Source organism: Trachinotus anak, unplaced genomic scaffold (genome assembly GCF_046630095.1).
Source record: "Trachinotus anak isolate AG129_WGS33_773 ecotype Australia unplaced genomic scaffold, CSIRO_AGI_Tana_v1 ptg000014l, whole genome shotgun sequence".
NCBI classification, from domain to species: domain Eukaryota; kingdom Metazoa; phylum Chordata; class Actinopteri; order Carangiformes; family Carangidae; genus Trachinotus; species Trachinotus anak.
This window is the reverse complement of record NW_027273865.1, coordinates 14087826-14105096: the sequence shown is the minus strand read 5'-3', so window position 1 is coordinate 14105096 and position 17271 is coordinate 14087826. Positions and strand designations below refer to the sequence as shown.

The 17271-nt window shown below is 40.0% G+C and overlaps 2 protein-coding genes across 2 annotated transcripts; one reads left to right on the top strand and one right to left on the bottom strand.

Annotated features, from left to right (window-relative positions):
* Nucleotides 1–282: 282 nt before the first annotated feature.
* Nucleotides 283–6003, bottom strand: tbcb (tubulin folding cofactor B). Its single transcript, XM_071496618.1, has 7 exons — nt 5824–6003; nt 5211–5362; nt 4902–5045; nt 4262–4358; nt 3618–3809; nt 2869–2941; nt 283–2761 (listed from the first exon to the last, which is right to left on the bottom strand). The coding sequence occupies exons 2-7, from the start codon at nt 5328–5330 to the stop codon at nt 2647–2649; spliced, it is 741 nt and encodes a 246-aa protein (XP_071352719.1). The 5' UTR covers nt 5331–5362; nt 5824–6003; the 3' UTR covers nt 283–2646.
* A 3518-nt stretch (nt 6004–9521) lies between these two features.
* On the top strand, nt 9522–17224 carry six5 (SIX homeobox 5). The gene is made up of 3 exons (XM_071496230.1): nt 9522–10246; nt 12228–13735; nt 14175–17224. The coding sequence occupies exons 1-3, from the start codon at nt 9561–9563 to the stop codon at nt 14855–14857; spliced, it is 2877 nt and encodes a 958-aa protein (XP_071352331.1). The 5' UTR covers nt 9522–9560; the 3' UTR covers nt 14858–17224.
* Nucleotides 17225–17271: the final 47 nt, after the last annotated feature.

Below are 17271 nucleotides of genomic sequence, written 5' to 3'. Positions count from 1 at the left end.
TGAAGCCACTGAAGACCTGCCAAGTTATTGATCATTATCAGGGTCAGTCCCGGCTGATTCATGAGTGCAACATATATGGCATAAATTCTCTATAGCGCCCTGTCCTGTTGTTCAGTATGGTATTTTTTTAGAAATTAAAACTTGTCCTTGGTGTATATCATGACACAATTCTCACAAAGAACTTAACAAAGCAAGTAATGTACAGTAGGTAAGCAATACAGGTTTTTTTCCTTCAAGATATTTTGCATTCGTGCACTACACATTTGCAACACAATGTTCCCGTTTTTTGTCATGTCAAGTAAATTTTATTCATACAGCTCCAAATCACAAATTTGCCTCAGAGGGTTTTATAATGTACACAACATATCACACCCTCTATCCTTAGTCTCTGAATTCAGATGAGGAAAAAAACAGCTGAAGGATCCCACAACCAGGATGGACAGACAGGCAATAGATACAGAGTAGACAGAAGTAGCAGTTGTAAAATTGGAGAAAATAGCTAAACAGAATGGTCTTTATATGTACAATCATATAATATGAAGTAAATATCAATTGTAATCTATTTTACTTTTAGACAGTGTAAATGGTTCATGTTACATTACACATACTGACAAATTAACTCTATTTAATAAGCTACTGTACTTGCAAATTATTTTATTATTACGCATTACCCTTTGGCACACGGTGAATCAGCACCTTAGAAATGAACAGGTTTTAAAAAATGAAAAAAACATTTTTGTATGAGGCAATAACATTCAATTGAAAATAAACAAGAGAGTAGTTAATTGACATTTCTTCTGTTCTGCTTTAGAGGACAAAAAAGCATATTAACAGTTTTGCACCAGTAACACATAAGGATTCATAAATAAGGCATATCATTCATCTGAAATGCATTATCAAAAGCTGAGTGTTGTGGTGATTATGATGGAGAGAGAGGCAGTTAACTGGAGAGTGACTGATGCACCTGTTCACTGTCAGACAGTTCAGAGACTGAACGGAAGATGAAACACTTTACCACGTAGACACATGAACAGCAAATACAATCTGAATTTTATAGGTTTTGCTGTGCATCAAATGATATGCATCAAATGGAATATTGTAAGTCTCATAGTTGCTTTATACTTGTACATCTCCACTAAATGACCTGTCACTTAAGCCCACCTAAAAACAGCATGCAATTTAATGTGTCGTGCTTATACAGAACTTCAGTGATTTTAAAAAATTGATGCAGGAATTTTAAAAAAAAATGGCCTGTTAGGTATGACTTCAATGTGATTGTTATTTTGAATTTGTGATACACTTTAAAATGAACAGTTCAGGTTGAGTTTTCTGAGAAACAAAAAATATTTTGGAGAATGTAGTAGGGATTTTACAGACTACACTCTCCAAAGCTAATGATTTATAATTGATGTTGTCTTTCCATTTGTATACAGGATCTGAAATTAAGTAGTTAAATTTGATTTGACAGATCACATTTAAATAAAATGAAAAGGAAACAGTAACGTTGAGCCTTGCCATTTCAAATTTTTAAGTTGAAACAATATTTCTTTATTTCATTTGTTCAATATAAGCAGGATACATTTAAGTGCAGAAAATGTAATTCTTAACAAGAGGATTTCAGTCAGAAAAATAAAGAGGAATTACATCTCATATCCACTTGGAAACCTAAAACTGGGACTCTTTTTACATACCACATACAACCACAAAATGAAATGTAAGGAATTTAAAGTTGTTTAGAAAGGAAATATACCCTTGCATACTTTAACGCTCTTATTCTAGGCATTGTACACCTATGTAAACAGCAATAACTGCAAGTATAGCAAATAGGCAAGAATTTCCACTCCCTGATTCAAAATACAACTAACAGCTGTGTTTCCCTATGGACTATTGAGGCTACTGTTGGTGGGGATTTGTTGTTGTGTCCTCTTCAACTGAATTTCTTGCCTGTCAATTGTTAGTGAAAAATGGTGGAATGATTTTGACCATTGAAGACTGATTTTCATAAATGGCTGGATGTCATATTAGTCTGAGCTACGAGCAACAATGCCACTTTTGATTTTAGTGTCAAAGTATTTTAGGGTAAATTTTTCCATCAGCAGACAGTTGTCCAATCCTTGGATCACTCTCTCAGCGATTTACAATGTTCAACAAATGTTAAGACTACAGTTAACTTTCAACAGTTATATACAATTATCTTTGTACACACTGATACAAACTAAACAGGGAGAACGAAGTTGGTATCCAAACTGTCAACTGACTGTTGATGACAATGAAGACCCATCTTGTGAGAGCATGGGAGCAACAGGTACTACTAAAGCAAGTGTATTAAGTGAAGAACTACATATTAACCTTCATTATGCCGCCTCACTTGAACAAATACTCTCCTTTATCAAACCTTGTTGGTGTGAGCTGCTCCTGCGATTATTCTGTACTATTATCCTATTCAGTTCACCAAGAGACTGCTACCTGACAGTCACCTCTGCCAAGTTGCATTGAAGTTACTGAGGCGAAAATGCCTTTGGATCATGCCTTCCAGAGAAGCACAAAACAAACAAACAAACATTTGTTACAATAAAAATGACTCTCTGTTATCTCCAGGTGGCTGAATGGAAATTTCAGGGCAGAAAAATAACAAACCACACAGTCCTACATCTCATCTAAACCATAATCCTCCTCAGGGAAGTCTCCCACGGTCACACTCAGGGGCTTCACGAATGCCCCATATTTGTTCTCACAATCAAAGTATCGCTTCCCTTCAACACTGCGGAGACATAATTTTCAAAAAGGACAAGGTCAAAATCAGGGGAAATCAAGACCAAAGTAATGGAGACTGTGTATTGCTAAAAAAAAAAAAGATATTGCTCTTACGTTCCATCGTGCTTTCCCAGGGGCTCATCATACTTAACACCGACCCAAAAGCCTGGTTTGAAATCTGTTGTACCTGCAATGAAAATAACAACGTTCTTTACACCAGTTTCTCCTGTTCTTATTTATTGTTGTTTGCTTAGTCATGGTCCTAACTTCTCTGTCCTCATAAACTGCTGAAAATGACAACAGGAAAAAACACACACATTTTAAATTAGATGCTTTTGAGCTTGTTTGTATTATTTATCTTTTTATTAACTAGTTATGAGAAAGATGACATATTTTGACCACTGTTACATAACACTGTGTTATATGGAAGATCAGAGATTAATTTGTCATACATTTGAAGATGGTTAATCAAGACTTCTTTCACTGAACAAAGTGATGTAAGCTGAACAGCACTAAATTATTTGCAGTCGGTATGGTTTTGAGACTTTGTTTTGGCTCAGTACTCAAGCAAATCTGATTTTTCAAGGCCTATTCCTTTAAATATAAATATTTACGTGGACATTAATAACAGTCTATAGATGAAAAAATAAAATGAAACAAGACACACCAGCACATGAAACACTGAAGCAGCCAATCCAGCAGTGACGTTTGTTATAAAACTAGTGGAGCCATATTTTACTAAGAGCTACAATTCCTCCTCATTACTTGCAAAAATTAAAACAAAGTCTGCTCTGTTGGAGAGAAAATCCTGAGCAGCACAGGATTTAAACTAATGTCCTACAGAAAGTATTATCCACACTTACCAACATACATGACTGTGCCAAGCTTCGTGGGCTGCCCAGGGACCTGCACTTTGCATCGACCGCCAACAGAAATGGCATCAGCAGCAGCCTTCTGTTCCTCCTCCCGAGCAGTGACTTCAGCTTTCTTCCTGGCTACTTCTTCCTCATTGAAGCGACCAATACGTTGTTTCTTCATAAATGACCTTGCTGAGTCTGCAGGAAAGAAAGTTGAAATGTACTAAACCAGGATACTTTAAAACACAATGTGAATTCTACAGAAGCTGTTCTATTAAATAAAAGTTGAATGGCTCTTTGGCAACATTTGTCAATGGTTAGGGAAAAAAACAAACACTTCTACAATGATGGAGTTATTTAATTTTTTTGACTACAACTAATGATTTTCATTATCGACTGTTCTTACAATTATTGTCTGGATCCACTGATTCATATTCAATTGATAATTTTCAATGGATTGACTTAATTGTCCACTAATCAAGTCAGCTAAAATCTAATATACTTTATTTATTGTGTAACAATAATGTTACCCTTTGCTACTGCAATAGCATAATTTGGTCATAAAAATTAACAAAATATATATTTTTTAAAAAGGCAAAATACAATGAGAATTAGAAATTGGAGAGAAGCCTAAGTATGGCAGACTGTACCTGTTTTCTTATCATATGCTTCATCTGAGAGTTCAAACTTCTCCACTTTGGAAACATCAGTGAACTCGCCCATCTGACCTCCACTACTATCGATGACCTGAGCAAAAGAAAAAAAAAACAAAAACAAAGACCATACTAGTGGCATGTTTGAGTCAATAAGTTTAAATCAATTCTGTCTGGAACAAGCAAGGTAATCAATTAGCAAACATTTAAACATTACATTACTGTTGCACGGTAACAAAGCTGCGAGGAGCAAGTGTTAAAAAACTCTTGCTTGATCATAAAATGAAGAGCTAATAGGTGCTTACAATGAAAAAAGGTTAATTATTTTATAAACAATTATCCAACATCTACACAGCAGCATTCTAACTTTAAAGTCCACTGAAAGAAACCAAATATTTCCAGTACTTGCATCATGAACTGTATTAATTAACTGTGTAACATTCATTATGTTCACAAACATAAAATAACCTTATCATATCTGAGGCAAATTTGTTCTAGCCTTAAGATAGACAGAATTAGATTTGGAAACAGGGGACCATCTGCAATCCTGTGGCTATGTGTATACTACTAATAATAATAATAATATGACCATAGTCAGGACCAGTTTAAATTGCCTCCACACCGAGCAGCTACATACATGTATTCTGCAGTCATCATCCACAGGATAGGAACCCAGCAAAGCTTCATTGTCGTCTATTTTCTGCAGGAACTTGTCAGAGACACTGTATAACTCCAGGTCCATGCAGGAGGCAGGTGTGCCCACAACCATCTCCAACTTTCCCTATTTACAGTAAAAACAAAATAGAACATGTAATACAATGACATGACGAAGGCAGAAATTAATTATGATCTAAATATAATGAATTGTGAATTGTACAGGTTAGGTCCAGGAAAACTGCCTCTTTTCAGGTGTGTAATGTACGATTTGAAAAAAGATGAGGCTCACCTTTAGTTCTGCAACACTAATCCCTCTATTGAACCTGCGCTGTGTCTCAAAGGAGATGATGGTGCTTGTTAGGCGCACATTCACAGTGGGATTGGTAACTATTGTCACTTGGCCGTCCATTATCCAGGCTTGACGCAGCTACTAATAAAAAACTGAAAAGAGCAGACAAATAATGTGACATATTAACCAATGGCACTGAAACTGATGCACTGTCTCACAGCTGCATACACATATTGTCCCTGATAAATACATGACAATTAGTACAGTAACTTTCAATCAGTTTTTTTGCAGAGCATTTCTGATTAGAGTCTCTGTGACCACCAACAAAAACAAAGACTGCGTCTACTTCCAAACAGTAGTTAGTTTTAGTAGCTAGCACTTACTCTAAGCCCGCTCTAGCATTGAAACCAGTTGTTACGTTTAAAACCTTTTATCTCTCGCGTTTAAACAAATTTCTGAGCTGTGATCGTTCAAGTTTCATTACACGCTGTCTTATTTTAGCTGGCTAGTTTGCATCAACCACAGACTGCGTTAGCTGTTTGGGTGGCTAACAGCAGCACAGTCACGTTGGATACACTGAGGATCCCACTGCACGGTTCCCATAGTTACTTACAAACGTGTATTTTTTCTTCCACGGGATTTAAAGACCTTTGACTCGTCTCTGTATCACAGTTTAGCCTGATGAATCCATTACTTTTTACGTTATAATAACATTAACGGCAGTACAACTAGCTTCGTTGTGTGGTTGGAAAATTGTCACCAATTCCTGCTACGCCCAGCTCTGGAACGTTCTACCCGCCCCCGGCTGCAAACCCACCAATCACGTCGGGGAACAAATGAGCTCGACCAATAGTGTTGCCAAACGTAAGAAATGGCGCCCAGGTACTGCCTACGTCACAGTAGATTGACACCATCGGTAACCAATCATCAGACGGGAGTGAGAACGACCTTAACCACACGGCGGCGCTGCCCTCTAGTCTAAATCATAAACTGAGCACTTTTATGAGGAATAATTCAACCACGACTGACCCAATGCGGCAGACCACAGACATATATTTAGCCAATTGTTTGGAAATCAGTGCCTCTTTGCTTTATATTACTACCCGGTCACTACAGGTTTGACCTGATAAATGGCTTGATCTCCCGCCATTATGAATAAGAAATCCGAAAATTTGGTTTAAATCAATGATATCTGTACCTTTGTCTATATATTTTTTTAATCATTAAAAGCAGCTAATGTACTATCATGTAAGGGAGCGAAATATGTCATGATGCATACTAATGACAGGCTACTTCTGAATTTAGTTTAATCACCAACAAATCATTTTCCAAACATGAGGCATTTGTTTTTACTATTCTCTGGTAATTACTTAATTACGTGCGTTTGTTCTTTCTATGAATTCTCTGAACGAACGAGGTGATCAATGTGTATGTTCATGTGTTCAGCATGTGATCGAACATGTAATGTATTTTTTTTTTTTTTTTGTATTGATACTCAAATCCTAGTATTGATACTCTGGGCATTAATCTGTCCAGCCCTATCAGCCATAAAGAGTCACAGGCTCCATAATGATCAGCCAAACCAAACCATGTTTGAGTCCAATTATAACAAAAGTCCATCATTTTTTTTTTAAATTTCCACTCCAAATGGACTCATGCACATTAATGCATAGAATAAATTATATTATAAATATGAAATAATATTACTGTAACCTGAAAGCTTTTTTGTGAGGACTATGATTTGTATGATCTGTCATTTCCCTGAAAAAATGTTTCATTTTGTCCTCGCGCTGCTTGTTAGAAAATCTCCCTGCCAGGAAAACAAGCCTTAATTCATGGACATGCAGTGAACCAAAGTATTCCCTGAACACAGTGAACAGACTACAGCATGTATGGGCAGAAAAAGAACAAAGATCAAACAAAGCAGAGAGCAATAACCAAAGACCAGTCAGGGAAGAGCAGAGGGCCCGACAGTCAAGATTTGCATTCCTATGGTTGTTGATAGAGATGCAGGTCTGCAAACCCGCCTGGCCTCATCTACACCTCATCTACAGGTCAAATATATCTTATCATTTCTTAAAGAGCATGCTAATTTCTGTGCGACTCACACAGAAGTCCTTATAATTCTATGAGGTTCAGGTTAAGGTCTGGACATACAAATGTAAGCTTTCAGTTTTTATTGTAATCAGAGAAAAATCAATGTAAGCCCTTTATTTTCTGAACTTGTCCTTAGGCCCTTACCTGACATACAGAAAGTCAAAACTTTGGTTTCATGCATTAAACGCAGACATGTTGCCACAGGTTCTAGGATGTTCTCACGTTTTAATAAGCATGATGAACATCCGTGCAAAAATCCAAACATTGAGGATGTCAAAAATGCAAATTATACCTGCTGTATTAGTTTAGACTTCATTGTGCCTATTTGAACCAACAGTATTTGCATTGGGAAACCACCTCAGACGCACCAGCTCCGGTTGGAGAACTGGGATGACAACAAGTCTTCCCTGAGCAAACACAGAGACACTGTCTTACAAAGGCCTGTTCTTTATGAGACTATCATAGGGTATTTTCTGATGCCCTGGTTTTTAAAGAAAATTGTCCCAGGGATATTAACTTAAGACTAGCATAACAAATGAAATTCAAGCTAATTTTACAGGCTGAATTAACAGTCTAATACACATTAATACGCTTAACATGATGTTGGATCCACAAGAGCTACTGGAGCAGGCTTTCTGAACTGTGTACATGTATTTTAGAAGAATCAAGAAGTGCAATTACGGACTGAGATGTGAGTACCAGTAAAGGAATTGAAACAGTGAATTAATCGAATAGTCAACTAACAGAAAATGAATCTGCCACAATTTAGATAATCAGTTCATTGTTAAAGTTATTTTTTCGAATTTAAAATGTCATAAAATTCACTGGTTCCTGCTTTTTAATCTCAATATTTACAGTTTTTCTTTTAAGGTGAACAGCTTTTGATTATTCTAACAAAATAAACAATTTGAAAACATCACATTGGGCTTTGGGAGTGAGCTTTTGTCACTAATTAAATTTCAATTTACAGATGAACAGTTTATTGATATAATAATAGTTGATAATCATCAGCATAAAGCTGATAATGAACAGACCTGTTAGTTGCATCCTCTGGTGTAACTGCTTGTATACTGAGCCCAGTGAACAGTGGCCAGTTGTGGTCTGCGGAAAGTACTGAAGATCCACTTTGAAGTACTTGTACTTGAGTATTGCCATCTTTATACTTCTACTCCATTAGATTCTCGAGGGAAATGTTGAACTTTTTCTCCACTACAGCTGTTGTTAATAGTTTCTTTGCAGATTAGGCTTCCACATACAAAACACATCAGCAAATAAATATGAAGAATTGTTTTAGAATAAAAGTATATAAAGTAGCTATTATTAGATTTACCTTCACCAGCTGCAACATCAAAATGCTGCCAACAGTGTAATGCATCAGTAATGATTCAATAATAAAACAATCTGACAGGGGCCATTCTGCCACATAATTAGTACTTTTACTTAGGGCTGCAGTTAATGATTGTTTTCTAATTATCGATAAATCTAGTAATTGTTTTCTCAACTAATTGATGAATCATTTTGTCTGTAAAATGTCAGAAAAGCATGAAAAAAAAAATCTCGTTATGATTTCCCAGAGCCCAGGATAGTGTCTTCAAATTCCTCTTTTTATTTGACCAGCAGTCCATGATGATATTCAGTTCACTGGCACACATGACAAAGAAGAGCAGCCAGTCCTTAAACTAAAGAAGCTGGAACCGGAGAATGTTTCACACTTTTGTTTGAAAAGTGCCTGAAATGATGACTTGGTCACCAGAATGTTTGATTTTCTATCAGCTCTTTCTTTAAGTGGGTACATTTTTGCTATAAAGAGGTGCACTTTTACACAGGCAAAATCGAGACTGCATAACCTTTGCTTGTATTTTAACATTAAAATATTGATTCTTTCACTCAAGTCTAAAAACCTCTACTTGTTCCACAGTCCACATGAGTCAGATGTTTGTGAAATGTCATATTATTGCTGTGGAACAAGTTTTATCCAACAGCAGATGTGAAAAGAGTTAATTTATGAAAGAAACGTGTTTATTTGTAAACACTGGGCTATTATAACACATGAAGATTTGCATAAGTGATAAGCACCTTTGAAAAACAGACCGTGGGCCCCTATTGAGTCGGAAAAGGGGCGTGACAGCTGGTCGTCTGCAGGCACATTCATGGTTTGGTCGGCTGGCGGAGAATGGGAGCGAGCGCAGGGCTGCGGAGGGAGGGAGGGAGAGAGGAGGAGGAACTACTGGTGGAAAAAAAGTTAAAGTAAAAATGGCTTCCTTGTCTTTGGAGTCTACAGAACAATCTGAGAATAGCCCAGAGGAGCCGACGGCACCGGAGACCAAAGAAGAGACAGACCCGGTCCAAGTTTCGGAACAATTGCTCCAAAGTTTCCAGAAGTCGGCTCTGAGCTTTTCCACTGACCAAGTATCATGTCTCTGCGAGGCCCTTCTGCAGGCGGGCAATGTGGATCGCCTGTGGAGATTTCTCTCCACCATACCTCCTTCGTCCGAGCTGCTACGTGGCAACGAGACCCTGCTCAAGGCCCAGGCACTGGTGGCTTTCCACCGGGAGGAATTCAAGGAGCTTTACGCCATCCTGGAGAGCCACGACTTTCATCCGTCTAACCACGGGTTCCTGCAGGACCTGTACCTGAAAGCCCGCTACAAGGAGGCGGAGAGGTCCCGGGGCCGCAGCCTGGGCGCAGTGGACAAGTACCGGCTCAGGAAGAAGTTCCCCCTGCCCAAAACTATCTGGGACGGAGAGGAGACCGTGTACTGTTTCAAAGAGAAGTCACGAAATGCTCTGAAGGAGTGTTACAAGAGCAACAGGTACCCCACTCCGGACGAGAAGAAGAACCTGGCCAAAGTCACCGGGCTGTCCCTCACACAGGTCAGCAACTGGTTCAAGAACCGCAGGCAGAGGGACAGGACCCCGTCCGGGACCCACAGCAAAAGGCAAGACCGCCAACACTCAAAACACACTTCATTTGTTGCATTTATCAAATCGTTTAGGTTCAGTTTTTCGATCGTATCCGCCACAATGCAGGCGACTGCTGACTGAAGGTGTTTGTCCCTGAGAGCGACACGTTACTTTGTGTTGTGTCTCAATCGATCACACAGAAGAGTCAGTGAAACTCACAGACCAAACCTGAAGGGTAAACAAAGCCTGCAGGCCTGCTCAGGGCAGCGGAGACGGACTGTGTGCACAGTAAAGCTTCAAGTGACAAAACTATCAACGAAAAGCATCGCATTTAGCAAGAAGATGGACTTGGGAGCTGACTTTTGACAGCAGTGAAGCCTCTCAGGTCCGACACCAAGAGCATGTTGCTTTGTTATGAAATGTGAGATCCAGGCGCCCACCATGGCTCAAGTTTCCTGAAAGCCTGCACCACTGCCTAGGGCCTGCAGAGCCAGGGTGACCAAGGTTAAGAAAAACGAGTTTATGCTGGAGGAGGTGGGGGGTGGTAAGAAATCACACAGGCTGATATCTCAGACTTTTATTTCACCAAGCAAGAGGGGGAGGGGGCAAATTGTGAGGAGATAAGAGAGAGTAAAGCAGACTTATCTAATCAAGTTTGAGGGCTTGTGGTGGTCTAGCAGAGAGTGGATCCGCACGAACGACCAGGATGCTGTCCTTTCCTACACACATTAACCAAGCACTGGCCCTAAAAGAGTTTCTAGGAATCTGATCTGGTTTTATCTTCCTGCCTGCACAGAGATAGCCTTGTACTGATGCACTGCAGAATATGGTTGGTTTTGTGGGTAGGATGGTAAAGAGAGTGAATGATTAATAAAAAAAAAAAAAAGTGCTGAATGGCTGGTATCTTTGTCATCACACCCCAAGTTGACCACTGACATATCTACGCAACACAGAGGTGGAAGGTGGAAGATTTGAATCTAAAACTGCAAAAATATTTCATTTCCTGTTTACTTTCCCCTTTTGAAATAGAGGATATATATACAGGAAACTTAATAAGCTTGTTTTTAAATAGATTGGCTGACTAATAATGGATATAGCCATGAAAATGTTAGCTTTGCAGTTCTTCTCACACAAATTACTTATGTCATCATCTTCGAATAGCCTGATAAAATGTATTTAATCATTGGTTTTATCACCAGAGACAGGGCACGTTTATAAATGGTGCAAATGTGCCAGAGCTGACTAAAAGACAACTTCTGACATGTATTACAAAAATTGGACATTTAAACAAATGACCATTAAAATATTGAGTGGCTATTGCGATAATTTAAAAATGATCAGATAATAAAATTGTCCAGAGTGCAGTCAGTGAAGGGACATGCTGAGTATCACGACCGGTTTTACAGGAAGGATATTGTTTGTCTGAGAATCTCTGGGCTGGAGAACCTCTCATACACATAACTTGCTCTTTCAGGACATGAGGGCGGCAGGTGGTCATAGAGATATCTGTTTAACCGCCATTTTGGAGCATGAAATTAGTGCGGCAAGATATTATCCACTAAAATATCCAAACAATCGTCATACGTATTTTAGCAATTTCTAACATTAATGAAATAAATTCTCAAAAATGGTGTTTAATACATCATGAAGCCTGATGGAGACTTTGTGTGGTTGAAATGTTGCCTTTTCAACCTAATGGACATCAGGAGCTAAGATCCAGTGCACAGATACACAGACCATGTTTTTCCTGTTTATTTATCAGACTCTTAATTCTGTTGGCTAATGACATACAGTGAGTACTTGTGGGTACAATGTTGTCCCGAGGGGGTTCTTGGTTCATTTGTGCAAGATTGATGATCGCTTTTTAAAACATATGGCATCAATTAAATTTGTCATGAAAGCATGAAAATGATTAGAAAATGCTGACCATTTGTAAAAGTATTTATCCCAGTGCCTGACACTCTAGCCACACACATTTCCCTTTTATTTCACCCATTTGTTTTAATTCCATTTCAGTGAGTCTGATGGGAACCACAGCACTGAGGATGAGGCAAGCGCCATGGACGACACCCCAGACAAACCAGAGGAGGCTGCTGGCTCCACAGCTTCCATCATCTCTCTCTCTGCAGTCCCCTGTAGCACAGGAGGCCAGCTCATCCTCAACGGATCGGGTGGCTTCCTCACTGCCTCTCAGCCATTACTGCTCAATGGGAATTCCCTGATCTCCAGCACTGGTGCTGGTGTCATAATTAACGGGCTGAGCTTGGGCGATTGCCAGACAGTCACACTGAGTCCTGCTGCAGCTAGCTCTCCTTTGATACTGAACGGGGCTCAGGTAATAACCAAATCTAGTATCAGTGTGCAGCAGCAGCCACAGCAGGCAGTCTCTGTGGCGGAGCAGGTATCAGCCATGGAGGCCAAGACAAGCAGTCTTCCAGCAGTTGTTCTTGGCACTAACACCACACCAGTCTCAAATCCTCCGTCCATAATCTCTCTCCCTCTGCAAACCAAGACAGACAGTGGCAATGCAATGGATTACATGAGTGTGCCTGAATCAGAGGGCAGCAGTCAGACAGTATCTTCCTCTTCTTCATCCTTGTCCCCCTCTTCACCAGCTCTGTCCTCTCCAAACGGCCTCCCCTCACTAGTTTTAACACAAAACAGCCAGGAGTCCCTCACACTCCCAGCCTCTATGTCATCTGCAGGCATGGTTATCTCCAGTTCTGCCGTTCCTCTCTCCAGTCAGCAAGGGGAGTATGTTGTCTTCGCCACTGCTGGCTCCCAGTTAAATACTCATAGCTCTGTAGTTTCCACCAGCAGTGCCACCCCTCAGGTCTTCTCTCTGCCCCAGGTTGTGCCTTCCATCCAGGGTATACCAGTATCCCAGCTGGTCCAGCACTCTTCAGGAGCCCAGATGTCCCAGTGTCCTCAGTTGGTCCCAGTATCACCCCTCACCCCACCAGCTCCTCAGTTTCAAAGCCCCCAGACAATTAACACAGGCAACAGACTCGCGCAACAGCAACAGGATGCTTCAACATCTCTGCCTGAAGGTGCACCAACCATAGTCTCCATGTCACAGCTTAACAACAATCAGCTGACACAGCGAATGGCACAGCAACTGGGGGATCAAACCACAAACTCCTCACCCAGCAAAATACAGGCTCCACAGGTCATTTCCATCTCCCCAACACAAGTAGTCCCAGTCCCCCAAGCCAAAGGCACCACCACACCAACACAGTTAGTCCCGCTCTCCATGCCTCAGCTGGTTCCAGTCTCCTCCATCCAAACGTCCTCCACCATCTCTTTCCCCCAAGTGGTACCAGCCAGTCCTTCTCTCTCCATCCCCTCTGCCGGAGTGCCCTTACAGATCCTGACTTCAGCTCCTGCAGCGGGAGCGGTCACACAGGGTCCTCTCAGGATAAACCAGCTGAGGCCCATTCAGAGCGTGGGCCCCCCAACCAGCATGGCCCCCGGTGTGCAACTCCTCAACTCTGGGATCATTCAGTTGCCCTCTGCTCCTCCAGGTACACTAAATTCATTAGATATCATCATTTATTATTACTCCATCAAAGTTTACTAAGGCCCAAAGTGTTGTCATGTCACTTTTTTTTTTATCTTACCATCAGTCCAAAATCTACATATATTCAGTTTACTATCACACAAGACAAAGAAAAGCAGAAAACACTCACAACTTACAAGTTGGAACCAGAGAATATTTGGCTAGACAGACAGAATATTTTTAATGCATACTAATGAATATTTTTCCCTTAAAGCAAATGTTTATTGTGTAAAATACATGTCAATATAAGTAATGGTTTGCAAATTAAGAATACTCTAAGAATAAGTATTAAAGAGCTGTATTGGTGCTGATAAAGATGCTATATCTCATAGTGTTGCGCCTCTTGCTTGAATGTTGTTGCACAATTTTGACTGCTGTCAATTTGTCATTTGTCACCACTGTAGGTAACCTTCTCCTTGGTGGAAGCCCCTACCTGAGTGTCCAGCAAGGCAAGCTGATTCTGACCATCCCAGCAGGCATTCAACTCACCAGTTTGCCCCTGAAACCAGTACCTGAGGCTTCAACCATCCCTGCTAATGGATTGAGCCCCGTTCTCACTCCCTCCACCCCTCCTGTGCTCGCCCAGCCTTCAACCACCTCGGGCCCAACCCCCAGTGGCATCACATCATCTCCTCTGAACTTCATCAATTCATCTCCACCATACTGCGCTCCAGAGACCGGGGCTGCGACCAGCCACACACCTGCCGTCCCCTCCCCTCATACGCTGGACCATTCAGTCATCCCCACAACGCCAAATACCCTCACTCCAGAGAGCATGCTCACCCTCAGTCCCATGTACAGTGGAGTCACACCCAGCACCCAACTGTCCCAGCCAGCATGGAGCCCTGTGCCCCTCTCCACTTCAGCCAGTCTAACTCTGTTTGATGTCCGCAGCAAGGGCGACCTACCTGTAGACCCGGCTTTGTTAGGCCTCCCCGGAGGAGAGTCGCTGCTTCTGGGAAGCTCCTCTCCGGAGCAGGATGTGGAAGCCAGCTCACCATTGGGAAATCCAGAGGAGATGGATGGGGACTCCAAGATTCTTACTCAGCTCCAGTCTGTCCCTGTGGATGATGAGTTGGGCCTGTAGTCCCCATGTAGCAACACCACGTCTTGAAAAAAAAGAAAAGATAAAACACACAGTAGGTTTTTTTGTACTTGATCTGAAAGATTTTATTCAACATTGTCAACCCTCAGACATAAATGTCTTTTACAATATGCTGAGGTTCAATGATGCTCTCTCAGTAGGGCCTGAGCTGGCACTTTTGATTCTAACCCTCTGCAGCTCTATTTCTCATGGATGCGCAGGGTTAAATGTGATGTTCACCTGCTGGGTCAACATCTGACTATTCCAGTTTTTTCCTGAGAATTTTGTGCCTTTTAACTAAAATCCTTATGTGCCTTACCCGTTTTATTATTTTCAGACAAAAGAATTAACACAGATTAGTCTGCTTGGCCCAGTTACAGGTCCTGGTGTTAAAAAAAATACAATATTATACAAGGTTTCAAGGTTTTGCCAAGTCTCTCAGCTCATCTTTGTGGACTGCAGACAAAGTTCAGCTGTCCTTAGAAAAATATGCCTTGGGTTTTTTCTGGCAGTACAAGTAGTTTGTTGAGGATCCATTGCAATACTTATACACCAGACTATCTGGCTAATGGACAGGTCTTGAAATAGTTGCCTGCCTGTCCAGAACTGAAGAGATTTAGGGGTTTGGGTTTGTTTTCTTTTTGTTGTTCACAGCCTGAACATATTGTTCGACCAACACTCCAGGAATATAGTGAAGATTATATTCCTCACAAACAGAAGTGAGTTGAGAAGGTTGAGCTTTATGAGAATCTGCTAAAATTTGTTTTCTTCCACTATTATTACATCAGAGCTTGAAAGGTTATACAGTGTTTTATTACTACACGTTACTGAAGTATGGGTATAAACATGCAGCCTATGTCCATCTTTTCAGTACACTGTTTTAAATAACTTTCAGCCGTTTTCTATGGAGAATGCTTCACCACATCAGTAAGAATATACCACAGGAAATAAAAGGGTTTATACTCTATGCAATGCATGTTTAGTAGTTTATAGGACACTAAGTGGCACAGTGGCTGAGTCAAAAAGCCTGTGCACTTGGGAGATGAGAAGGAGCTTTGAAATACTGAGCTTTTAAATGAAGCCTGACAGTGCGTTACACTAAAACGTTTGCTGTGATCCCACTAAGTGACATTTGTTGTCAAATGCATCTGAAATCTCTGTCCGTTGATGTTGTTAAGTGCCTTATTATTTTTGAAAAAAATGTTTTGATGTTTTACAAACACCCACATTTCTGTATCTGTTTGATCTCCAGTGAAACATAATGTGACAGTTTTGGTTGCGCAGTCAAAGCTCTAACTCCTATTTTTGTATATTTTGCACATTTCATTCACACAATGTTTACGCTGCGCTGCCATGTTGTTATGACAGTGGTACGACTCATGTTCTGTTCAGAAATTTTCTATTATTTCTTAATTGGACAGTGATAATCCCCACTTGAAAGAACAGCTAAAGGTAAATCAGAAAGCAGAATACTGGTTTCCTGATGGGATCTGTTGTAAATTGATGGAATAGCTCCTTCAGTTTAAACCTATAATGCTTGTCATTGTATGAGCTTTCTACTGTCATAACACAGGCAGTGGTCAAATCTTTGGCCAATTATGGTACACAAAAATATACTTCAGTATCGCATCTAGTTACAATAATGGCCTATGTGTTTTGTTTTTTTTCTTAGTATGTTTGTTGTTTGTCTCTTTTGTACACTTAATCTATTTAAAGCATGTATCAATCAGTTTTTAGTTTTAACTGAAAGAAAATGAGTCCTTGGGGCAAAAAAGCTGATAGGAAATGATATTCATTTTCACTTGGAAGGTCAGATCGTCGTGCAAACTGAGGTTTTACAATCTCGGACTACAGGTGTTAAATTGATTATGAGGTCATTAATACTCATTTTTAAATAGGTCACCCCCTTAGTAATAAATTTTAAGGTAATTTGTTCCCAGTGCCCTTTGGGTAGATAATTAAATGGCTTGGACAAATCAATTTTAGTCTGAATTTTACTGAACATTTAAATTAGGTAAGGGTAAAGGGAAATGTGCTCTTTATGTATGTAAAATGTGGTAGCTTGTGTTTGTTTATATGAGCCATTTCTTACCAAAGTATGTTGACATAAATGCCTGTGAGGGCATATGCACATTTGTAGTCCTGTTTGTTTGTAGTGTGGGATCAGTTTTTTACTCACCTTCCTGACACATAATGTATATGACTCCAGATTTAACCAAAGATATTGTATTTTGATCGACTGTTTTGATAGTTCTGAAAGGGATCATTTGTGTCTGTCATTCAAGGTTCTTGTTTTCTCATTTTTGTATTCAAATGCATTCTATTTTTTTATATTATATGATATTGTAATAAACTACATTTACAAAATGACTACAGTGTGAATTACTGCAAGTAGTGAAACTATTTGTCAGTGAATT

Coding starts and splice junctions, on each gene's coding strand:
- tbcb (XM_071496618.1), bottom strand. CDS start 5,330: ATGGACGGCCAAGTGACAATAGTTACCAATCCCACTGTGAATGTGCGC. Junction 3,810..4,261: donor AGCATATGATAAGAAAACAG/GTACAGTCTGCC, acceptor TCTTTCCTGCAG/ACTCAGCAAGGTCATTTATG. Junction 2,942..3,617: donor TGGCACAGTCATGTATGTTG/GTAAGTGTGGAT, acceptor TTTTCATTGCAG/GTACAACAGATTTCAAACCA.
- six5 (XM_071496230.1), top strand. CDS start 9,561: ATGGCTTCCTTGTCTTTGGAGTCTACAGAACAATCTGAGAATAGCCCA. Junction 10,247..12,227: donor TCCGGGACCCACAGCAAAAG/GCAAGACCGCCA, acceptor ATTCCATTTCAG/TGAGTCTGATGGGAACCACA. Junction 13,736..14,174: donor GTTGCCCTCTGCTCCTCCAG/GTACACTAAATT, acceptor TCACCACTGTAG/GTAACCTTCTCCTTGGTGGA.